The sequence below is a fragment of the Manacus candei genome, unplaced genomic scaffold (assembly GCF_025592945.1).
Source record: "Manacus candei isolate 608988 ecotype Guabito, Panama unplaced genomic scaffold, ASM2559294v1 h1tg000050l, whole genome shotgun sequence".
In the NCBI taxonomy this organism is placed as follows: Eukaryota; Metazoa; Chordata; class Aves; order Passeriformes; family Pipridae; genus Manacus; species Manacus candei.
Window position 1 is genome coordinate 30,058,330 of NW_026138098.1, and position 25,417 is coordinate 30,083,746.

Here is a 25,417-nt window from a genome sequence, read left to right on the forward strand (position 1 = left end):
TTTATCTGACTTGATCTTGGGCTGTGGTAAATCAAATATGCGTTTTCAAAGGAAATAAGATGGTGAAAATTCGTAATATCCTGCATCATCATCACTGGCAATTATCAGAATATGGAAGATACTGGTCAAATCCTTAACTGACACAGAAATTATCTCAGTCTGTCAGGCATTAGAGCACAGCTCTGGCTGGAGTCATCTGCTTGTAATGCTGTGTGTTATCTACTTGTTAGCTTGTAGTTCTCCTTTTTTTTTCTTTAGAGAAGGGATTGTTCATCCTCTTTAGTATTCTCCATAAGAGAAGATGAACTCCTGGTTTCAAATGTCCATAGTACCTTTTCGTTGTTTTGTTTATCACCGTGTACTTTTTCCTGGGTTTATTTGGAGAAGTGTTGAGAAAGATCAAGTGTCATGTTTCACCATTCTTTAAATATAATGTACTCCTGTTTCTATGTGTTTAAATCACAATGGTTTGAAGGTTTCAAGGGATGTTGAGAAGTCCTTGATTCCAATCTAATGTTATTGCATGCAAACATATGGCACTAACACGAAAAACTGAGTGTGCCAATTTAAACACATCAGTTAGACATTAAGCATTGGTCAGGGAATGGAGCTGATGTGTTAGGTTAGTAAAAATCATTTCAATTTTTGTTTTGATTTGCAACTAAAATGACTTGAGTGGAGGAGACCAGAACCCTCCAGCTTTCAAAAGCTCAGAGAAACTCAGATGCGCAGCAGAAATCTACTTCGGGGTCTTGTCACAGCTTGGAGGGGAAAAAAATTCATATGCCCACAGATATTACTGGGGAGAACAATACCTTGAAGGAATAATACCTGATGTGTGATGTTCTGTAACTGACAAAAAAAATTGTAGCGTTTTTAGAGTTTCTTGATACAGTGTTTCTGTAGGTGCCTTCCAAAGACCAGTCTCACCCGGAGAGAGACAGTGTCTCACCTGGTGCCTCAAGCTTCCCTGTGGGCAGTAGCACTCGCAGGAGGGGCTGGGGACTGCATTCCTCTCTCCAAACCTGTGCAAATCCTATAAACTGTCTAGAATTGCGGTGTTATGTGAGTGTTATCCTATCTCTGCAAATCTCACATTATAAATGAAATTCGGGGGGGGGGGTTGTAGTTGCTTTGGTTTCAAGCATTCTTTATACTTTGTAGTCTAAATATAGATTGAGTCTGTGCCAAAGATCGAGTGCAAACATACAAAACCATCATTGATAGAAGTTCTAGTATCTTTAATTACTTCCTCTGGAAACTGTAATTTGAATCATATGATATTTTGGAGTAGCAGTAGGAGGGAATATCTGAAAAAATAGCTATAATTTAAGCTTTTCATCTCTACAAACTTAACTTTGTATGAACTGTGCTAGTCATTTCATTCCTCGATTATTTGGCAAGACCAACATTTCCTGTAAAGCAGGTCAGATCTAAAAAGAACAAAATCTAGGGCATAACTAGTGTTCCTGTGACTTTTTTTTCCCCCCCCCCCAGATTTCTAGCACTTAGAAAATGTTATTTTATGGCAAATGTTTGTTGATAACTGGTAGTTGTGGCTGTGTGGCAGCACTGGAGCTGTGGGATTGGTTTAGTTTAACTGGTGAGACCAACACCATCTGGCAGTGTTCATCGACCCAGGACTGTTGGCAAATGTGTACTCCCTGTATTAACTCCTGTCAAAGGAAAAGGCAAACGAGCTCTTTTTAATGGGAGGAAAGCTGTGGGAAAGGAAAAAGTTGGAAATGAAGTGAAATGGGGGAAGTGAGAGACACAGAAAGGAAATGAGAGGCTGTGAACAAAGTGAGGGCAGTTGGAAAGAGGTAGATCTGGTTCAGCAAAGGAATGGCAGGAAACATGAGATTAGAGTGGGTGTCTTAAAGAAATGAGGATTTTGAAGGATTAGAATAAGGAGTTAATGACAAAGATGGTGTAAAGACAGTGGGAAGACAAGTAGGAGGTGGAAAGAGGAAGATGTCACAGCAGAACCGGGTGAAAATGTGTCCAATAAAAAGTGGAGAGGAGGATTCCAGCCCTGGGCTCATAGGTGTTCATGAACTTCAAATATGTATCCTAGTCTTGGAAGTTACACACAAGGTTCTTCCTTGATGAATATCCTGGGTGAAAGCTGGTAAACACTGCTGTATTGATGTACATGTCCATTCCTGTCCTAGAGCAGTGATTAAATACCTAACATGTCACTTTTCTCACCTAATGTTTTTGTGCATCTTCCATAAAGATGCAAATTTTTATGACTGTGATTGCAATTTGTTAGACATTTAACAGATGTCTTTTTTCTTGTATCAAAACATAAGTATGATTTAAAATATCGGGAATGTAAAAACATTAGTTTCTTGGCCATGGGATTTGAGGATATTGGCAATTTCTACTAAAAAAAAATCACAAAACAGAATCAGAATGTGTGCAAGTAAACCAAAACAGCAATAAAAAGGATTAATATTGAGTGCAACTTTCATCCAGCTTATTGGATTTGTGTCCAGTGCAATGCCAAATAATGTAAACTCACTGATTTTGCAACACTGGAGGAGAGCAATAGCCAAGAAACTAAGCTGAGAAAATGTTGGGTTCCACGGAAATGTTTTGTGAAACTTGCTTAAAATACTCGAATGCCCAACAGCTCTCACTGGGATTTCTAGGGGGAAATTTGTATTTCTGTGAAGCCGTACATGTGCAAAATGCATCCCCGGGTATAGTTCTCCTCTCCCGTTTCTCTCGCAGTGAGTGCAGTGAGCAGCTGAGCTCATGTTAGCTCTTCTGCCTCTGGGTACTGCCATGTGGAGGATTACAGAGGTGAATTGACTTGCTTACAGATGTGCATTGGGTCACTTCAAAGAAATCTGAACAGTCAGAAGGAGTGTTCGCTCTTTGTGAGTGGAAAGTATCCACAGAAAGTAGCTGCTTGGGTGCAGTATTTGTTGGTTTGTTTTCTGCTTGCAGGAGATTTGTCTGAAACTGAAGAATAAGTCCGGTGACTTTCTATCCTCAGAATGATTGAAATGTAGCATCTTTGTTTCTGTTAGATATTGGGTTGCCCAGAGGAGCTGTAGATGCCCCATCCCTGGAAATGCTCAAGACCAGGCTGGGTGGGACTTTGAACAACCTGATTAGTGCAAAGTGTCCCTGCCCATGGCAGGGAATTGAAACGAGATGATCTGTAAGGTTCCTTCCAGCCTAAATCATTCTGTGATGTTCTCAGGCTCTGTCCCATGCTGTGCAGCTTTTTCATTGAATGTTAATTCATGGGATAGTAGGTATTTATAAAATTTGTAAGTGGCATCGAGTTGACAGAACACAATTTACGCTCAAAACAAACTGAAGGAACAATGGAAAATGAGTAACAACTCAGTAATGGCAACTCAATACAGGCTGCTTGGAGAAGAAACCTCAGGTGCACAGTATTCAAGGGGTTTAAACTTCGTGGTGTACGACAGAGGAAACAGGCACTGCAGTGTGATGCTGTATCTGAGAATAAAGCAAACTGGGTTGTAAATAATATATAGAAATATCTATCTTGTGCAACTTAGTACTGCTGAGGTTTCATCTGTGAAATCATAGCAGTTACCCGTTCTGATTCTCAGTTTGGAGACAATCCAGGGGAAAGCAAAGGAGATACTTGAAAACACAAATTGGGAAGAGTTTAAAAAAAATGTAATGTTATATATATACTAGCAAAAAGGCTATGTGAGTGTAGGAAAAAGGTGATTGCTATCAGTGTCTGTTTAGGTCAGGATTAAACACAAACATTTGTCTTAGAGATTCCTCTTGAAGGACAAAGATAATTATTGCAGTAAGTTGCATAGGCTTTGGAGTCCCTACTAGTGGAGATTTTTCAGGACAGATTAAATAGTTATCAACAGTGCTCTAATGTACTAGATCCTGCCACAAAGGTGCCTTAAATGATCACCTGTAATAGCTTAGTCCTTCACTTCTGAGACTTCTTTAAAAAAGAACTGATTCAGATGCTTACTGAGGGATGCTGCAAGAAGAAATCCCTTTAGAAAAACCACAGTGGTGCACATGGGTACATGGGTGCACTAGGGAGAGGAGCAGACTTTTGGATTCTGTAAGTAAAGATGGAGTTGATTCCAGAGTGAGGGGTTTGGAAGAAAAAATAAACCCCAAAAAATTACTATAGAGAAGGCCACTTGTAGCGTGAATTATCGGTAAAATGCCAGACAAAGATAAAAAAGCTTATGACAAAATTGGTTATGCTTTTAATCAGCTGACTCATTATATTAAAGATTATTACTTAGCTGTATAAGTAGTATATCAGTCCAAAGGAAGACATTTTAAGAAACTCACTGTTTCCTTTTTTTTTTTTCTTTTCCCCCAATCTACAATGGCACACAGGGATATTTTTTGCATATTTTCTGCTTCTTTCTCTTTTGTTATTTTCGTAAACAAAACTTTAACCCCACTCATTGCCAACATCAGCAGCAGCTGAAAATGAACATCTGGTAACTTAGATTTGAGTCCCCAAATTGCAGTTCCTTTATCTGTGTCTGCAAGTGGTGTCCTTTGCTGTTCTGTTCTCATCTGTGGGCAAGAGCTGGGGGGCGAGTCAGTGCTGAGGCAGAGTGTGTGGGGGGGTGCACATTCCTCACAGGTGAGACTCTGCAGAATATTTTACCTTTTTTTTTTTTTTTTTTTTTTTTTTTTGGGTTTAAGTTCCTGCCACAAACTCAACCATGTGTAGTTGTATTATTTCACAACCAGTGCTCTCCCATTAGCAGTGCCTGGGTGTTTAAAGGCAAGAGGTGAATGCTGTGGTGTCCCAGCCAGTTTTGCCAGTGGATAGCAGGGGACCCGGGTTTGTATCTTCTAGTCTAGTTCTTTTTATAACTTACCATGAGTGACAATATTTGCTTATTTTGGCACCAGAAATGCATGCACGCAAATTATCCAGTCTTTGCTGAGTGGCTGCTCCCCTTAGGGTGAGATGCAAAGCTGGAAAAATTCTGCTGTTTTTTGTGTTTAGGATGTTTGGCTTGTGAATATATTGAGGGAAAGAATCTTTGTAGTTTTAATAGTTCTCTATGTAGTCACCTTAGGTACTCACTGCTAAGCTTCCTAATTAACCTACAGACTACCTATTGCAGTTTAATGATTGCTTACCCTAACACAAGTTTGTAAATGGCAAATATTTTCTGTAATGTGTTACTGAGGCAATCAATCCATAATTGACTTATATTTAAAGTGAGTCTCTTGCTGACATTGTGTTTATTGTTTGGAATGCCAGATTAATTACAACATGTATTGCAGTTGCAGTATTATGAGCTCCATCTGTTTTTTATTAACTTTCTCTGTAAATGAGAAACTGTCAATGTGTACTGTTTCTTATGTTCTGAAGAAAAATTCCCCCAAACCCTATAATTGTGTACTTTAAAAATTAAAGAACCGTTGTGTTCAGATCCCAAGTTCACTTATTTCTTTTGTTTCTGGAGCAGCTGACCCAGGCAGAGATGACTCCTCCCTGTTTTGCAATAAATAAATGGACAGAAGAGACCATCCCAGGGCATTTGAAACTTGGCCACAGGAGTTCGTGTTGAATCCCTTGGATCTGAGCAGTTAGACACGCACAGATCCACAGCAGCCCTTGTGCCAGCAGCTGGCAGCAAATCCTTCATTTACTGGAGTTATTTACACGAGCCACTTCAGAAACCAGACCCATCCATTAATTCTCCCCCTTAGCGTGCAGTGTAGGTGACAACCAAGAAAGCTTTTAAAGTCACATTTGCCTGAGCCTTTTATCTTGTTTGTTGTTGCCTTGTCAATTTTTCTGTGCTCCGGGGTGTGTGTGAGCCCACTATAGCCATGAGTGCTGTTTCTGCAGGGAACTGTAAAATCATTAATTTGTATTGTCTCAGGGGAAGATAAAATACATTTATGGTGACACTGGTGAGTATTTTAAGGAAACGAATTCTGAGTAGCACAGGAGCCAGCAGATGTGCATTGTATTTCTAAGTACACTTATGAAAGAGTGATTTGAACTTGGTTCATTTCTGTAGGAAGTGTATGAACAAGATTTTTGAGCTTTTCTGTGTTTGATCAGGACTTGCTGTGCTTTCTGTGAAGAACAGCAGTTTGCTTATACTTGGGCAGATAAGGGAGAGGCAAAATACAAACACAGTTGTAATATGAAGGGAATTATCAAGGGGCTTAACATCCAGTCAGAGGGCTTGGCAGTAACTGCAATAAAAACTGAAATTTCAAGCTCTGGAATGCAGTAATACAAACTCTTATTGCTGTAATTGTACTTGAGAGTACAAATTTGTCACAGTCTTTCAACGAAAACTGCAATTAGTCGATGTATTGATTTGGATTTTTAGGAGCTTCTAGCCATTAGCAGATACCTTGCAATCAGCTCTGCACTGCATTTATATGCAAACTGGAGAGTGAGATAGTGTTTTGCTCTGATTCTCATCTTTCTATTTAAACTCAATTTTTGGGACACGAAAAGCAATTTTTCAGAATGATTGCTGAAACTCACCTCACAGAGATGCTCTGCAGGTGATTAATTTCCCAGAGGGGAGTTTTGCTCTTGGTCTAATACTGTGGAGAGAGTGATGGGCAGAAGTGATGCAGAAAAAATTCATCTGAGAACAGCTCAGGAATGATTTCCTGATTTAAAAGGCAACACTGGACATCTTTCAGGTGTTTCGTGGTTTTTTGTTTGTTTCTTTCTTTTGTCAGCATATCACAAAGAAATTACCCTTGCAGGGAAACTGTGTGGGCAGAGTTGTTTACTTGCTATGAACCCTTCCCTAAAAACAAAAGCAAAGCTTTTTGAGTAGGTCACTGTCCTTTAGGAGTTGAAGGTTCTCTTCCGAGGTCAGCTGCAATCTGTGAGTCTTGCTGGAGAAAACAGTGTAATATCTGTGAATAAGAATAACCTTTTTCATGTAAGATATACAACTGTTACAGTGTCATATGAATATTGCCAAGAAATGGTGAATTATTACATGCTTAAAATATGTGATTCAGTATTCACTTAAGAAATTGTTTGTATAAAACCATCTAGAAGGTTTTAATAGTTAGAAATAGTTGTCACCAAAGGGCCAGTCTTTTGGTTGATTAGGTGCATCACAAGTGGGTTTAGAAGGAAGATAGAAACACTACTTCCCCTATCTGCCTGTTTGCTTTTTTTCTTCCTGGAGACTACAGCCTGCACAGCAGTGATGCATGGGAAAAGCTAGTACATTGCCATACTGGCTGTAAAAAATTATTCACCTTGTGCTTTTAAAAAAAATAATAAAAGAAATAATCTTGTTCAATGAATGGCAGAAACTAGTTGATAACAAACATAGCAATTTTCGAGTCAAATTTCATACACTTAATATTATTGTAACTTTAAATACACATTGATATTTCACATTTCAAGCCCAAAATGTAGAGATGGAATGCATGTGGCAATGACCTTTGTATCTCAGTGAAAATGACTGCCCTCTTGTAACTTCACAAAAAGAGCTAAGGGGGATATTCTTCGTTAGTACCTACCTGTTGTAAGCAATGTAATTTTTATCTGGTACGTGGAAATTAAAAATAGGTAGTGAATATGATCTGCCTGTATTAGAATTCCCCTTCATAAGAGCCTAGTAAGCCATTAAATCAATATTACTGTGGAGTGTTAGACTAGGGTTTTACTGAATTGTCACTGCTGTAAGAAAACCTCTGTGTTGTGCTGCTGTGAGTCCTTGTCATGCCTGTCTGTCACATCTCTGTGCCCTGGCACCCCCCAGGTGCAGATACTTGGTCACTAGGGTTTATGAGCAATAAGGCCTTTCTACATACACAGGTCTTGCTTTTATTATAAAGTAAGAAAAAGTAAGTACAGTCAATAATGTCCTCGAGATGAGTAATAAAAGTTCTGTTAGAGCTCACAGTGCATGATCTGGTAATGCCTTGCTGTGACTTGAAATATGACTGGTTGTCATGTACTTTGTGTAGCTGTTGCTACTTGGTTGGCTCTCAAGAAGACTGTTCAGGTGCTTCTTTATTGGACTTTTAATTTTTCTCTTTATTTAGAAGTAACAAAACACACAAACGTAAATCCCTACCTGTTCATCAGGCATATGGTTGAAACAATCCCTGAAAGCATAATAATCCAGGAGAGAACTTTTCTGGGGAAATTCATTTCACAGTGTGATATTAAAGCAGAGAAAGTAATAAAGCATTTGTGATGACCAAAAATATTATATTAACTGTCTCTGTCTTTAGTCACCAGATGTCTGATGTCCTGTTGAGAACCAGCTGTTTCTATATTTCTGATAACATTTCATTTCACCCTGTTCTCAAGAGGACAGTTCTGTTTGTCCTGTTCACCCAGGTGTGTGTAGTGCATTAGTCTTCACTGCAGACTCGCTGCATCCTCCTGGCCCAGCCCCAGAATTGATGCTTCCCAGTGGCTCTATCAAAATCAGCTCACACAGTGCAGTCAGTTGGAGCAATAAGACATTAAAAGGTCCAGCAATCAGGGAGCAGGAAGGTGCAAAGGGAGTGTAGTTGGCTTTGGAAGTGGGAGCACTGCAAACAAGGTTGAGCCTGAGGTGTGCATTTATGCTCACAAGTCAGATGATGGAGTTTATTTAGCAAAACACAGTCACAATGACTTTTTTGAGTGTGTTGGGGTAAAAAACTAAAATTATCTCATGGCTTATGCATCAAAATGGTAATCCTGAGTATGAGTTTGTGTGCAGTGAAGATATAATGCTGTTATTTTTGATAGGAATGTTGTGGGTTATCTATGTCATCTCTCAAGTTTATCTTATAATACTATAGCTATTTTCTTCCCTTTATTTCTTATTTTCTTTCTCAGGGATTGTGATTCTGTGTCTGTGCTTTGAGATACAATAGCAACAGACATTTAAGTAATGAAGTGTGAATTCATTGGTTCCATTCTGAAGAAAACAAGATATAAAAGACTTTGTGTCCTGCTGAGAGATTGCCTTACTTTTTTGGGTGGCTGCTTAGGCTAAAGGCTGGAGAGCTACTGCCCAAGAAGCAACAGAATTGCAGCATGGTGTCTGCCTTTTGGTGGCTAACTGCATTTACAAAATGTCCCTAATGCCTTTTTTAGAAAAAGTAAAATAAGGAATTTAAGCTAATTGTGGTGGTAAGAAACTGAAATTGTGTAACTCAAATGGGGTCTCTGGGTGACTACAATTAATTCATTCTTATCTCTTCTTTTCAGGTTTTCTTCTTCTCCACCTTGGCCTTCCCTTCAAATCTGGTCACTTTTCTATGATGTGTTACTGTAAATTGCCATAAGATCTGTTACCTCTTCCTTGTCTTACCTCTTTGCTTATGCTTTAAGAGAAGTCTTTTCAACTTCTGTCACTGGTCCCGAAATCCAGTCATCAGTAGTTTATTTCTCCAAACATAGGTGCAGGTAATCTGTTTTTTTAAAGCTTATCTGATGTTTCTGGCTAATTTTCGCTTAATTCTGGGCATTCTGAAGATGAATTTTCAGTGTTCTGCTGGGCTGTTTCAAAGCCACTAAGAGACCCAAATGCGGGCTTCAGCTCTGATTTAATGTACAAGTGCATCTCATTTCATTTGTGATGGTACATCAAACATATTTCACTTTAAGGAGCCATTTTATGTGAAGTAGCCCGTTGCAGATTTTGAAGTTTCCTTTTGAGCTGCACTGAAATCTTTGAGAAACAAGATTCTTTGCTCTGCTCTGCCAGAGGTTGCACAGCATTTCTTCGTGTTTCTGTGTGAGTAAGGTCAGACTTTACTCAGTCTCTGCATTGTGAATATCTGTGTATGTCTGCCTGTGTATGTAAATGTGTTTTAAGTGCAATACTATAAATGGTGGAGAGGAGGGAGAGAGGGATTGTAGGCTTCACATCACACAGTTGTGGCAGGGCAGGGTTGAAAAGCAATGCTCTCCTAGTTAATGCTTCTCGGGTGATTGAAGAACAGCAACCAAACTGTAAAAGGTCTGAAGGGGTTGTGTGTGAACTGCTTTCCCTGGAGCTGTGGCAGGAGCAGTGCAACAAGTATTTACTTTTTCTCAGCCTCCTTCTCATGTTCTAAGTTGAGCAAAAATTCTTCTAAAGATGGTTTGGAGTTAGATGCCAGTAAGTGGGAAAGTTAAGAGTCAAAAAGTTCTGAGAAGACAAAGAGTCTTTCAAGTGTGTGTGCACATATAGGCAGCAGCTCTTCCCAGGGACATTTCATAATCAGTTGTTTGTCCACAACAAACAGATCCCCTAGAATGCCCAGAGCCTCAGGATTTGTCTGCTCTGAAGACACTATTAATTGCTTGCAGCCCTTGTTGAGTTCCATGATGCTTTGGGTTGGCTTTTGATTGTGCCCAAGTTCACCAGTTGAAATCTCGTTCAGACACGATGATGCTGAAGTCTAATTTCAACTAAAAAAAAAAAAAGACAATCCCAAATGAAAAAAACAAAACCATGTTTTTGAGTGATATCTGAGGATACTCAGCAGCCTGCAGTAGGAAATGATTCACTGTGTTCTGCCTTAATACATGAGTACCTTTTTTCTTCTGTGGTTTAGATCCTAGGAGATGAAGTAAGTGCACTGAGGGGCATTGGAGAGAGGGTGAGAGTTCTTTTAAACTGATAAGCCAACAGCAACAAGTGCCCAAGTGATGAATTTACTTTATTGTTCTATCAAGTTACTTTGCATGTACTCGTGAGCATTTGCTGAATGCTTTTAGCCTTAGTGTTTCTTCTCCATGGCAATAGTTTGAGCCTGTATTAAGTCTGTCTTGGCTATTACCGATCCATCTAGTTGGGTCAGTGAATATCTACTTCTGCAACTTGTACACACAATATTTCCTAATTTATTTAAAAGCTTTAAATGAATTGTTTCAATTCAATTACCCTTTTCCCCCCATATTAACAGGAAACCTTACTTGACCTTGACCTTTTCGCTTAATTCACTTGTTTTATAGGCCTATGTTTCATCTTCTTGTTGTAGGGTGATTAATGTACTTGCCCTTTCAGATGAGAAACTACCATCTTCCCTGCGTTCACTCTACTTTCTCTTTTTATTTTAACTTCTCATATAGCTTAATGTGTTTTTGCTGGTAATTTTGGGGTAGATATTTTCCTAACTTGTCCGTTAAAAATGCTGGGTCTCTTTGTTTTTGTTTGAATGGCTCAAGTTCAGTAATACTCTTGGACTATTCAGATCCTAATCAACCACTTATTAAGAATGACTGTCATCTGCCCTGGTGTTGCCCAGTTGTCTGGCTATTTTTAGAGTGGTGGTATTTGTGACTTAAGTAAAGGCTGTTCATCCTGTAAACAAGCTGGATGCATAGCTGTGGTCTGAAGAGCTCGCCCAGACATTAAATGTAAGGTCTGAATTGCAGGAGGGCCCTACACAGTTAAATGGCTTAATTATTTGAAATCCTTCTCGCCTGGCAAAAGTTAGTGTAGATGCATTTGCACTGGTACAAACATGTTTTTGCTTGGAGGGGTTTTATTTTGTTTACTGGAGCTTTGCACACAATAGTAGCATGAAAGCTGGAGGCTTGCTGGTATAGCCTTGGACAAAGAGACTGAAGAGGGGAAACCCTGCCAAAGTGTGGAGTGAGGAATTTGAGGATAGGAGCAATAAAAGACCACTTGAAGGCAGGAGTCTGGCAAAATGAAGGCTGTTGAGAAGAATTTCCATCATTTTCTGTTGTGTAACTTTAGCTTTCTATTCTATGTAAATATTTCTTTATTCTGGAGAAGGGGGGGGGGAATTTCTTAATGTTTTCTTTTCCTTTTTTAAGGAAAAATATATTGCCCTTTGAAATTGAGAAGATAAATTACTATACAATTTTTAAGACTTTGCAAGACACTAATAATGTTGTTTCTTAGGAGCCAAAATCTCTTCCAGTGTCTGATACTACACTTGTATTTAAAGCATTAGAGCCCAGAGTTCTGTGTTTACAAACGTTTTGCAGAACTTTGGTGTCTCATTTCTTTAGTCCAAGTAGGCACCAATTTTTTGCTCTATCTCTAGGCTTATATAAAATATACTTCCAGTTTATTCAGAAGCTTAAAAAAAAGGAGGTGGATTTTTTTTTCCCCCAGTAAAAATAGGTATCAAACCCTGTGTTCCTCAGGGATGGAGAATGTCACCTAGACACAAGTGGCATTCTTGTGGCCCCAGTCACAGCAAGAGCCAGTTCCATGGGAATTGGTTGGCCTTGTTCAGTGGGTGTTTTCATCCCAGTTGGGGCTGTGTGCAAGTGCTGTGGCCACTTGGATCAGTGTAGATACTGACTGGAGGGTGAGTTTATGCTTATCTGTACTGTCAGTACTAGACAAGCATCATACTTGTTACACTTTTACACCTGACAATCCTCTTCAGGCTTTTGAGAGTGCCATTTATAATTTTTGGGACTTGGACAGTGTATTGCTGCTGTCACTGTAGGTATTTCAAATACTAAATGTAGAGCTTTATCCGACAAACATTTTTGTCTTAGTACTAAGATGAGGTAGCATTTTTTTTCTAAATTAAATGCAACTTAATCCTTGGAATCGACAGTTGTATCTGGGAAATAGGTGGCAGGGAAATATTTTTTATGTTCAGACCTGCCTACTGTAAATACAGTAGCAGACAGATGTCACTTGTCAAATGGAAGTACTAAACACCTCAAGTTTGTGGTGACAAGCAATAATAAATTGTCTAGAACCCTTCTTAATCTATTTGGCTCCTTACTGGTGGCAACAGCTTCAGAAAACATTTGGAAAGCTAAAGTCAACTGTTTTAACTATTCCTTTGTATTGATGCACAAAGACCTTACACAGTCATTTCATTCCTACTTAGAAATCCTGACAACAATCTTCAGATACTCTCTGGTTTTGGACTTTTCCCCAGAATAGTTCAGATGAAGTAGAAAGCTGAAATGGAAGGTGAATGCAGGTTCCATTAGGGACTGGTTTTCTGTAAGACATTTGAGGTCAAATGCGGTGTGATCTGCACTGGACTGCACTGCAAGAAGTTTGGGAGAACCTTTCCTTTTGCTTATCTCTTGGTAAATCTGCCTGTGCTGTAGTGTTTACAAACAGAAACACAAAGTCCTTTTCTTTGAAAATAAAAAACTTGACCAGAAAAAAAAAACAGGCAGCTTCTCTAGCTTATTTTTCGTAATGCTTAGTCAAAAGAAAGTGTTTAGGGTTGAGTTTATTAAAAGAGTTGCATAATGATAGGTGATTTGATTGGCATAGATGGACCTTCATTGGAAGACACTCTTGAAAACTGGGTTCTTTGATCTCAGGGGGGGAAAAAGGGTAGAATGGGAACCAGTGAACCTAAATGTCAGAGATCAGGCACAAATCCAGGAGGCTGAAACTGATAAACCATTAGTTTTCCACATTTTTCAGAGCAACTGCAAAGCAAACAAGCTAATTGATTCCATAGGTATATTAAGAAATTTAGTTTCTTTAATACTCAGAAAATCAGGTTATATGATCTAATTGTCTCTCTAAATTTTTAATCAATTCCTGAAATGATCTGTTTGTTGATTTAGTGTTATTTGGGTACCTGTGGGTTTTCCTGCAGATCATACATATTTTCAATGTACTTTCAACTCCTGCAAAGCCAGTTCAAAGGCTTGAAAAATCTTCTAGTTACAAGTAACTCTTCTCAGGCAAAATCCAAAGATGAAGGTGTATCTAAATTGTATTTCCCTGAAGGAAAGAATGAACAAGTCTCAAAGAAAGAATTTCTTTTACTTAAAACTGAGCTACTTCATATCCATTACCAACCACTGTGTCATTGAGAAGTCATGTAAGGAGAGGGTACTTAAGACCAATTTTGAAAGATCTGGTAGCATATTTTAGAATTGTCACTGGCATCAGTGGATGCTTTTTTGCCTTGTGGGTGGTTCTTTGGTTTTATTTTTAAAGGGAGTAATTGAGCTTTTTTTCATCTGAAAGGAACAAAGAATAAGTGTAGAAATACAGGATTATTTTTTTCTGAAGTTGTCAGTATCAACAGAAAAGAGGTGTCCAACTGAGGTGGAAAATAAAAAATAGGTATTTTAAAATGTATTTTCACCCATGGCTAAACAGATAGTATTATGGAATGGTTGTAATGTTCTTTGGTACTAATAGGATGCCAGGCTTGATTTCAGATATTTTTCATATTTATAACCAAATGTGTATTAAAATATAATGGTTGCAAGTATGTGAAAATCAGTTCCAAGGGGGTGGTGGTCTGGTCTTTTCTTTTTCCTAGTTGCATCTAAAGAGCACTTGGAGCACACACAGTGTGCCAGGATCTGCTTCTGGGAATTTCTGACTGTGACATCCACTTCAAATATCATTCACAGCTTAAACACATTAGAACCAGATGGCTTACTGTCAACTTAAAAAAAAAGAAAAGAAAATTTGCCTTTAGGATTATTTTGTTGGGTTTTTGTTTTACTTTGCTCCACTGTTTGAAAAGGCTGAAGCAGCAGATTTTTGAAGCTTCTGTAGGTTCTGTGTGCGTACCATGTTTTTGTGACTACAGTTTTTCCATTTTTAAAAATAAAATATGTTTCTCAGAACTCAAAATGCTGCATTTTTCTTGACTTTCACGAAACTTGGCAGTGAATCCTGTGTTCCTTCAGTGTTTCTCCATCCCTGGCTGAATGTGCTCAGAACTTCCCAGTGGTGAAGACTAGAGGCTTTTTTTTTATTGTTGGAATGTAAAGAGTATCCAGGCAAAGCTTAAACAGTTTCAACTTTCAATTCAATAGAACAGGTTTACAATCTAGAGCTGTATTATTTGGCATTTCTTCAGTAGGGAAGCGATTTCAATTATTGAGATGATGGGAAGAGCAGAGTTGTTGTACTACAGCTATGTTTTCTCCTGCCATTGAGTATATATTTACTTTCAAATTCCCTAAGATGCATGTATCTGCCTGCATAATACATTAGATTAATTCATGAGTCAGAAGAGGATTGAGAATTATTTTTTTTCTGAGAATAGTCCATTGCATCTCAGGAGAAAACCCCCTGTTAGATTGCAAAAGGACAGGACTCAAGAACAGGGGAAAGAGGCATCACCTGCAATTTTATGTCCTTGTTTCTAATAATTAGAAAGGTGGGTGGTAGTTGACCATTTTTTTTTGTTTTGTTTGTTTTTTTTTTTTAATTGAACCTTCATTTCATGTTTTGACAGTAATTGTACATTGTGGCACTTTATGCTTCTGGACACCAGATGGTGCTGCTAAACTGGCTAATGTGGAATTTTCACACTTTTTTGCATAACTGATACTTGATTTACTTTCAAAGTCAGGTCTGTACTTTCCAACCAGGTATATTCCAGGATGCAGAACTGTTCCTGATAGCTCAGCCCAAAACCTGCTGTTTAAGGGCAGTGGTCTGAAAATCACCATGTAAACCAAGTGGGTTACAGAATCAATATTTTAGATCTCCCTGGCCAAAACTTGCCATCAGCTGGAGTTCCTCCTGGGAATATAGCTTAGTAACAAATCTTAATTTATGTACTTGACACTTCAGAGATTTGATTTATTAAATTGTCATTTAAATTTGATAACTGCAATCAGAAAACTTCGGGTGGAGGCACCTTCTAGTGCCAGGTTAAAACTGCAAAGGATAGTTCTAGAGACTAATTAAATATAATGAAGTGATGGGAGGGTTTGAGTTTGGTGGGGCTTTCCTTAGACATTATCTGTGTTAAGCTTGAGAAAGGCTGCCAAAAAAGCTGTTGTTATTTGTTTGAGAAGACACAATGGCTTAGCTATATAGTTGTACTGCAGACAATATTTATAATACTGTGATGTACATTTGGCATTTGATTTCTATTAATTTTCATTTGGTTATCGTGTTTGATAAATTCATCTGGTAATCCTAATTGTGGGGCTGAAGGGATGGAACAAGACACTTGTTTTTTAGCTGAATCCCAAATGTTGGTGGTGCAGTTTTATCACCGAACCGTAAATAATGGGTTCAGATTTATTTAGGCAGGGAGGAAATTTTTTTATAGATTTTACTGTATTTTTCTTAAAAGTTCTTATTTCTTTTATAGATCCCCATATCAAAGTTTCTGGAAAAAAGGAAAATGTTAAAGAAGCAAAAGAGAAAATCATGTCTGTCTTGGACACAAAAGTAAGAAAACTTATTTAGAATGACTCCTTAACCCCTAATTTTGTGGTGACATTGATCTCTTTAACAGGCACATTGAAAAGGGAAGATATTTATGGGCACTTTGAAGCAAAGTCTCCAATATATGTCCTACAGATGTTGATATTGTTGTGTACCCACATATTTAAACATTCTGCAAGAAACTACTTGCTTAAAGCAGCTTTTCCATATCTGAAGTATATAGAAATAATATTGCCAGCTATATGACTAAAAGCATACATGGTTTGTTCACTGGATTGGGTTTTTTACTGTAAAATCTGAAATAAGGCTTCACTGCAAACAGTAGGTTATGCAACCACTTCAGAGAACCTAGAATTTTGTTTCTGTTTGAAATTCAATTTTAGGTGCGTTCATGCAGTTTTATTTCTAATGGTTACTGTATTCTTACACTCTGAAACATTAGGACCAGAATATCTAAAACATCTAGATCTTGGCCAGGGGTCTCTTTATGTTCATCAGATCTTATTTTCTTGCAGTAGCAAGTCTTTTGGGGCAGTAGGTATGGCTCCTGTGTAGTTGTATGGTGACTTTCTGATCCTCTGAACACATTGCCAAAAGGAACACTCCAGTGACAAGCACTATTTTTTGAACAACTATTAATATTATTATGGACTTTTAATAATATAGCTTTTAAGAACAGCTGTAGGCAGTGTTTGTGTATTTCAAAAATTCCTGTACCAGGAAAATTTGTTTGTTACAGGAGGGAAAAACACTTGCTTTGTCCCATGGCCTTGATTTGTAAAGTCTTCATCATGGGATCCTGTCAGATCAGACAGGGGTGTGTGACTGCAACTGAAAGGACACAGAATTAAGAGAAATTAGAATGGACTGCAAAAGGACATTTAAGTCACAGTTGATAAAAACTTGGGTGCATTTTAAAATCCTTAGACATTTTTTGAAGATGCATTTTTTTTGGTATTTATTTCCGTGTTATTTCCTCGCTGGGAAGAAAATGTGGCAAGTTTAGCATCCAACTATGATCCACATTAAAAATGTCCCTGAGTAGAAGCTAAGGCATGGCAAAAGTACTTTGGAAATACAATTTTGAATCTCATTCTTGAAGTTACATTGCTCTTAAAAACTCAGGTTTTGCTGTGAACAGGTCTAATCGTGGGTGCTTGATTTCCAGAGCAATCGGGTAACCTTGAAGATGGATGTTTCACATACAGAACATTCTCATGTGATAGGTAAAGGTGGCAATAATATTAAAAAGGTGATGGAGGAAACAGGATGTCATATCCATTTTCCAGACTCAAATAGGAACAACCAAGCAGAGAAAAGCAACCAAGTAAGTATTGTTTAATACTGAGCTCATTTGTATTGTAATTCCTGAGAGTATGAAACATTTCTAAACTTCTTTCGTCAATTTGGGTTTTTTGGGGATAGTGAGTTCCTGTTCAGAGAATTAGATTTTTGGTATTTACACTCCGTGGAAAGCACAGGGCTTCCTAAGTGAGCAAATCTTTAAAAACAGATTGAAACAATTTGTGATGGCTCATGAATCACTTTAATTTTTCTAAGCGGAAATTACTTTGTGCTTACAGAAGTCAACAACTTGGTGTCAATGGTAGAGAAGCAGTATGAAAAGATCTGTATTTTTTTTTCCCATTCAACACCCGACTTATTCAGCATATTGATTAATTTCTTGGTGCTTTTTGCTTATGGTGTAACTTGGTTGAAGACTAAATTGTGTGGCGAGCTACCAAAAGTGAATGTCCTATTGCAAGAGTTCAACTTCGTTAGATTAAGTCATTGAACCTGAATTGTACATCATTTCTAGTGCAAATATTGCTGAAATGTTTACTTTCAAGTCCCTCATCACTGTACTTAAAATTCCCTCTTGTGCATCCTGAGCAAAATACAGTCATTTCAAAACATTCAAGAAAACCTACTGTTGTTGAAAATTAGCACTGAACACATGTATACAGTAGTAATTCCATTACTTGACCCAAACCACTGTATTGTTTGATGTATCCATTTTTTTCCTAGTTGCTTAAACCTATGTAATGCAAGATGCTATAACATGTGTAGATCATTTTTTTAAAAAACCTGGTTATAGTTTTCAGCTAGTGTTTAGAGAACACTGGTGTCACCAGGTTTGAAATAAGTGATTATTTTTTTTATTTATTTCTAGATTTCTTTTTGTAAGGGGAATACTGATAACTGAATAACTTTTCCAATGTCTCAGTCGAAAATGTGACGCAATGTTTTCTCTCACCTTGCTCTTCCAGGTGTCTATTGCTGGACAGCCAGCTGGAGTGGAGTCTGCAAGAGTTAGAATTCGGGTAATAGTCTATTTTAGAATAGTGTTCCCTTGAAAAACACCTGAAAGGGAAAAAAAGTATAGATTTGAGGACCATAGGGTTGTCTGGCTCTGTCTTATGACAGCAGAAACGTAGGAACAAATGTGAGTATCCATGTGAGTGATATGCAAAGGGTATTATAAAAGTGATCACCTTCTGGCTAGATTTTTAACTAGCAGGTGGGTCTTGAACACAAAGTCTACAGGATAAACAAGATGTAAATTATTACACACTGTGTTGAAAATTACATCTTAACTTACCCACCACAGGTGACCTGTAGAAGCTTGGGCATCCAATGTCAAACTATGACTTAGGAAAGGCAATTGCTGCTTCTTAAATTTTAACCATTTTCATGTGTAATTTATGTAAATAATTTGGTGGAATTCAGCCATTTTCCACTCATGGCAATTTTCTATCCTTTCCTTCTAGTTTTGTGTGTTTTGGCATGGATAATTATAAGTTGAATAAATTATGAACAGTCCCTCACAGTTGTTTAGTGAGATTTGTCTCTTACACAACCTTGGTCTTAAAAATCATGAAAGAAGCTGATATTTCCTTAGCTTTGTAGCTGACTTCAGACTTCCAGTTAATCCATGACAGAAAGGAGACTTCTCTAGCAAGTTTTACAAATATTGACCTGTTTGTAGATCTGCATAGATAAGTAAGAGAATCTGTTTGGCTTTCTTGTTGTTATGTAATTGCAAATGCTTCTGCTATTTTGAATTAAAAAACCCAAACAAACAAAAAGCAACAAAGGCTATGCAAGAAAACCCCACTCTAGTGTCCCTGGAAAAATTGGTGCCATTTTGCAACTGATGATATATTTTTATCAATGAACTCCGGGCAGGGGATATATTATGGCAGTTTAATCATCACTGACCAACACATGATTGAGGAATAAAGTTGTTATAGTTTTAATGAGTATGATTTTGGTTTTCAATATTTGGTCTTCAATGTTGTTGTAGGAGCTGCTTCCATTGGTACTCATGTTTGAATTGCCTATTGCTGGAATTCTTCAACCCATCCCAGATCCTAATTCTCCGACAATTCAGCATATATGTCAGACATATAATATTTCAGTTTCCTTTAAACAACGCTCTCGAATGTATGGTGCTACAGTCATTGTCAGAGGGTCACAAAATAACACTAGTGCTGTGAAGGTAATGTGTCTTCTTAGTTCATAATGTAGATACCTAAGAAGTGTATTGGTTTAAAAATGCACAGAAAGTAGTTTTAAGTTTAGGATTTAGCGTTGTTTATGATAAGCTTTTAATCTGGTTTTCATCTCTTGCACGCTGTTCAGGTTTCCAGCAATGCTGGAATATGTACTGATCTTACCCATCTTTTAATTTAAAGAAACCCCAAACAAAAACCAGAGAACACACCTCCCATCTTAAATTCTTCGTGCTTAGCTCTTCTCAACATACACTCAAATAGATAACCTTGAAAGTTGCCTGAACAGTCAATAAAACTGATCTTGCAAAACAAGCACTGGGAGATGTGAATTTGACAGTCAAGGAAAGGAACTGCCATGAGCCTGTTTATCTTAATAAAATAGTGTTCTTGTGAAGAACTGGCAGTATGAGAGATTGATATGGTCCCAGATGGGTGTCCCTCAAGCCAGTAGGAACATCTTAGACCAAAACTGAAAGACAAATTTTGCATGTAACCTTACCCAAATAAATCTCTGTCGACTTTCTTATTGCCGTGTGTGGCCACAGAAGGTCTGTTGAGACCAAACCATGTGACATTGTCTTACTGCCTTTTTCAGAAGCAGTGAAATGCTGCACTTGGTCATCAAATGGGAGTTAGTGGGTAGAGTTTAGTCCATTTATTACCCTTAACAAATCAATCGTGGTTTTAAACCAAACAGTATTTTCTTTACCTTGCCTGACAAGTGCATGACAAGTAAGGAAGCACTCTGAGCCTGTGAGCATTATTTCACCAGTTTCCTTCATTTCCCCCCACCTCAGGAAGGAACAGCCATGCTCTTGGAACACCTGGCTGGGAGCCTGGCCTCTGCAATCCCTGTGAGCACACAGCTGGACATCGCAGCACAGCATCATCTCTTTATGATGGGTCGGAATGGCAGCAACATCAAACATATCATGCAGAGGACTGGTGCTCAGATCCACTTCCCTGACCCCAGTAACCCACAGAAGAAATCCACTGTCTACCTCCAGGGCACAATTGAGGCTGTCTGTCTTGCCAGGCAATATCTCATGGTAAATACTTTTCAGTGAGACTTGCACAAAAAAGCTGCCAGATTATAGAAGATATGCTCATTTGGCACGTGTTTATGACTCAAGTTGTAAGTTAGCCTTAGAGGGGGAGGATTGCTGCTCACACTGCAAAAAGCTGATTCAGTTGAGTGCTCTATTTTTGTCAGTGTTTGCAGTTATCTAAAATATTTGTAATCTCTGGTAACATGATTTGAAAAATGACCTTGGTAATATAAATGCATCATAAGCAATTTAAATTTATGATAACGATATGCTTCGGAGTAGAGGCAGATTTTTGGAGTGTTCTGTTGGTGTTGGATGATGGGTTGTGTTTTGTTTTGCCAACCTGCCTTTTCTGTGTTTGTCAGGTAAGTAGGTTTCTTTGGAGAGGAAATGTCAGGAATTTCTTAGTTCCCACGTAGGCAAGTTTTCAATGCAATTGGGAAAGCATAGGAAATAATTACTCCAACTTTTTTTACAATAATATTTTGAAAATCCAAGTATGAAATGCTCCCAGCAGTTCTGTTACTGTTAAATCCTTGATTATTGACTTTAGTGTTTTTAGATGGACTATATCTATAATTATTCTTTTCAGACCAGTTCATATTGTGGTGTTAAGCTGTGCTTGTCAGTCTTCCTGTGGTCAAAATATTTAGGATGCCTTGCTTTAATTTTCCTGAAGTTAAAATTGCTTTAATTGAGGTTTTGGTAGTACTATGCAACTATAGGTGGTACTGTCGAGAAATGCTATTTAATATTAAATTATACTGAACAAGTGATCTGCAGACTAAACACACCAATTTGCTGCTTTTCATTCTGAAGCCAAAGCAGGAAACTGATTCATTAAGACCATTTCCTTGACTGTATCTTACTGTGGATTTTTCCCTGACACATGTGATACTATTAATTGTGAACCTAAATTCACCAGAAGTAGGATTTGCTTTTTACTGACTTTTTACCCTCTATTTTTGTGATTTTATGAGAAGTAGCAATCTGATAATTTCTAGATATCATGTGACAATTCAGTTTTTCGTTGTTTCATTGGTCTGGGCCTTTTTTAGGGATTTTTTTTTTAACTCCATAAGGTTTTAGTACTGGAAGTGTGTTACAGATGTCATCCACATCACTAGAAAATATTTATCCAGCTGACCTGGGACAGGGGAAGAGAAAGGTAAAAGCTAAGACTTAGGCATTGGTGATTTACAGAGAAGTTTTTTAGAACGAGACATTTCAGTGTGAGGCCTCCTATCAATTCCTGACAGGACTTTTTTCTAATTTAATAAGTAGTAGTGGTTTCTGAATTTGAATTCCCTGGACACCTCTAAGTCTGTATAAATAACTAATCAAGGTGCATATGTGCTGATTGGAATGCCAAATATTTAACAAATCATTTCACCCTTAAAGTACCAAACTGTTCAGACTCCCAGGGCAGAAAAACACACCTGTGTTCTTGCATACAAGGAAACGGCTCTCCTTAAAATTTCATACTTGCTTTTTTTTCCCTGAACTTCTGGTATCATGATGTGTAAACGTTACAATGTCTATATTTCAGTTTATTGCTAACATTTGCATGGGAAAAGGGTCAGTTATAAGTGTTGGGAATTTTTTGTGCCTTTCTTTTCAGGGTTGCCTTCCTCTTGTGCTCATGTTTGATATGAAGGAAGAAATCGAAGTAGAACCCCAGTTTATAACACAGCTAATGGAGCAGTTAGACGTCTTCATAAGCATTAAACCTAAACCAAAGCAACCAAGCAAGGTTTGTGCAAAGCTAATATATCCCTTTTAGGCTGTCGTGGCAACTTTATAGAGCTGATAAGTTGACATGTGTGCTCTTCCTCTCTAACTTAATGGATCATAAACTTGTAAAAGGCATATATATTTTGTGCTTGAAATACCAGTTTAAATGATCCAGCAGCTCTGCTTTATGGTAATTTGACTTTCATTAAATGTTTGATAATACAGAAGTTAGCTTTTGCATGGAATATACTGATAAAGGAAATGAATTACGAGGAGACAAATTGTATCTGACTAGAACTTCTCTTGACTGTTTTTTAAAGAAATTCGTCTAAAATTGCAGCTTCCCCACACAGTCACAGTGTTCTTTAGCAATTAGAATTAAACAAAAATAAAAAAAATATTGTGACTAGAAGAAATGTTGCTGTTACATGCAAGATATTGGAAAGAGTCACGAAAAGCAGAAATACAAAATACTTCTAAAAAAGAGGTGTTCATTGTAAAATATTCCAGTGTCTATGGGTAAAGGACTCTGCAGTTGTCTGTGTGGTTGTATATAATGCCATAGCAGGCAAAACCTTGAAATATTAAGTGATCATTCCACTGTGTCAGTAGGTAAGCTTCCCTGTGTAGGGATATATAAAATCAATACAAAGAAACACCCTGTAGAGCATGTACAAGAAACAATGGGGGTTTTTTGCAATATAATTTTCCAGGTATCTATTACTTTATTCTCAGACAGCTAAGAATTGAATAGCTGAATTTAATGTGAACAACTTTTCTTGTCCACTTCAAGGTATAGACCGCAGGTAAAAGAGAAGATAAGATTTTAATTATTGATTCACTCATCTAGATCTTGGGGCACTTAACATTTGGTGTGCTAAATAGCACCAAGGTACAGTAATAATTAATTTTCTTAAGACAAGGAGTCTTCCATCATTCTCATTGCAAGTGCACATGAAATCCCTAAACTCACTGTCAAGGCCACTGGATTTGAGTAGCTGGTAATGGATGTTAGCTCATGCTGTCTCACAGGGCTGTTATTGATGGCCATGGAGAAGTATTAAGAAGAGTTATCTGTGTTGCAGATCCACCTTATGAAACTGCATTACTCACTTATTTTCCTTTTCTGTTGTTTTTCGTTGTTGTTTTCCTCCCCTACAGTCTGTGATTGTAAAAAGCGTTGAACGAAATGCCTTAAATATGTACGAGGCACGGAAATGTCTCTTGGGACTTGAAAGTAGTGGAGTCACCGTAGCATCAAGCCCCTCTACTGTCTCTTGCCCTGTTGGTCTGTCTTGTCCTGGTTTGGATATTTTGTCCTCAGCAGGACTTGGACTCACTGGGCTCGGTATGCATTTTTTTATATTTATATTTTTATGTTTTTAATACATATCTATTTGTTTGAAACTTATTCATTTGTACTAGAAAAAGGGACCAGATGCGTGTTTTGCATAAGAAGTCGTGTTAAGGCATTAGAGAATTCCAGCAGCATCTGGCCTTTCAAGGGATTGTTGTTATAAAACTTCCTCCAAGGCTTTCGTAATCAGGTGTGTGACTCATCCCTGCAGGAAAAAAAAATCTCTGGAAGTACTCAAACCACTCAGCTGAAAGTGAAAGGGAGGGAAATACAGGTGAGGTAGGATGTGGCTTTTACCATGTCTTTGGCAATGTGATGTCTCAAGCTGCCCTGAATTTGTGTAGGTGCTGAAGCCTGTCACCAGTACATGGAATTTAACACAGCTAACAGCACACTTCAGTTCTGGCTGTATTTCACTGTAATGGAGGGATACACGAGCTTCTAGTTTAGACCTTGCTTATTGGTATGTAATTCAGGACAGAAATGTGTAAGCTTCCTGTCTTAATGTAATTTTATAGAAGCAGATCATAGTCCAGGCTGGAATTACTGTTTTATTTTCAAGCTTTGTATCAGAAAGCCAAGCAGTCCCAGAAGAATTTTGTGACAAACCTTGACACTGGTTCATGAAACTGAGTTCTCGTGTCACCTCTGTGCTCCCTCGTGACCTGCCACCCAGGAGTGCTGTGTGGTTCCATGTCCCAGGCTGCCCTGGGGTCACACAGGGGCAAGTGTTTGTGCCCTTTGACAGTGGGTGTTAATGCTGCTTTTGTGACTGTTCCTGTCATGCCTGCACTTTGGGGGGTTGGGGTTTTTACCTTTTTAGTGTAGTGCTGAATTTATAAATCTTCTAACGTGAAGAGCTGGTTTGAGGGAATGCTTTGGCAGTAAGCAATGCGTCTGGGGGGTGGTTTGCAGTCAGCATTGAAGATGCAAAAAGGAATTGAATAGTCCTTAGTGTAGAAGTGGTGATTCATTCATAGGAGCTTCTGAGGAAAGGGTTATTGTCTGAAATGAAAGGAAGGTGGTGTAGTACAGTTGCTTTCTTGTGTGATGCTGCTTTGAAGCAAACCATCAGAAGCAATAGAGAGGATACAAAGGGATGGTGGGGCTGAGAAGCAACTGGTGCAGACTGTTATGACAAGAGTTAGGGTCCAGTAAAAGGACATAGAAGATGCTGCAATTCTTCTTGGATATATGATTCCAAGTTCAAGAACAGGCATTCTTAGTGTGCTCTGTGCACCAAATGAACAGCAGGGTTATTGTTAAAATTAGTTTGTGAAACATGTGCTGGTGCAATTTAGTGGGTGTTTGTTTGTTTTCAATTGGTACTTCTGTGAAAAATCATTTTCTGCAGGTCTTATCTAAATATTCACTTGCATAATTTTTTGCAGGCCTTTTAGGTCCAACAACTCTGTCAGTCAACACCTCAACTGCTCCAAACTCTCTTTTGAATGCCCTTAACAGCTCTGTGAGCCCCTTGCAGAGTCCAAGTTCAGGCACTCCTAGTCCCACGTTATGGGCAACATCTCTTGCTAACACAAACACCACAGGTTGGTGCAAGTTTAATGTGAATTACGTGATCTGTGCAACACTAAGTCATCAGAGTGACAATTGATGAGTCCAGAATATTTCATTCTTTGGAACCTTAAT

General features: G+C 38.2%; 1 protein-coding gene across 3 annotated transcripts in view; it reads left to right on the forward strand.

Moving 5' to 3' along the window:
* BICC1 (BicC family RNA binding protein 1) overlaps window positions 1-25,417 on the forward strand; it is a 100,935-nt gene that overhangs the window by 60,101 nt on the left and 15,417 nt on the right. For all 3 annotated transcript variants that reach the window (XM_051800212.1, XM_051800210.1, XM_051800211.1), the window contains exons 4-11: window positions 16,033-16,112; window positions 17,278-17,436; window positions 18,380-18,433; window positions 19,417-19,611; window positions 20,425-20,676; window positions 22,298-22,429; window positions 23,572-23,758; window positions 25,159-25,317. In XM_051800212.1, coding sequence (XP_051656172.1) covers window positions 16,033-16,112; window positions 17,278-17,436; window positions 18,380-18,433; window positions 19,417-19,611; window positions 20,425-20,676; window positions 22,298-22,429; window positions 23,572-23,758; window positions 25,159-25,317 — 1,218 coding nt within the window. The remainder of the gene's footprint in view (window positions 1-16,032; window positions 16,113-17,277; window positions 17,437-18,379; window positions 18,434-19,416; window positions 19,612-20,424; window positions 20,677-22,297; window positions 22,430-23,571; window positions 23,759-25,158; window positions 25,318-25,417) is intronic.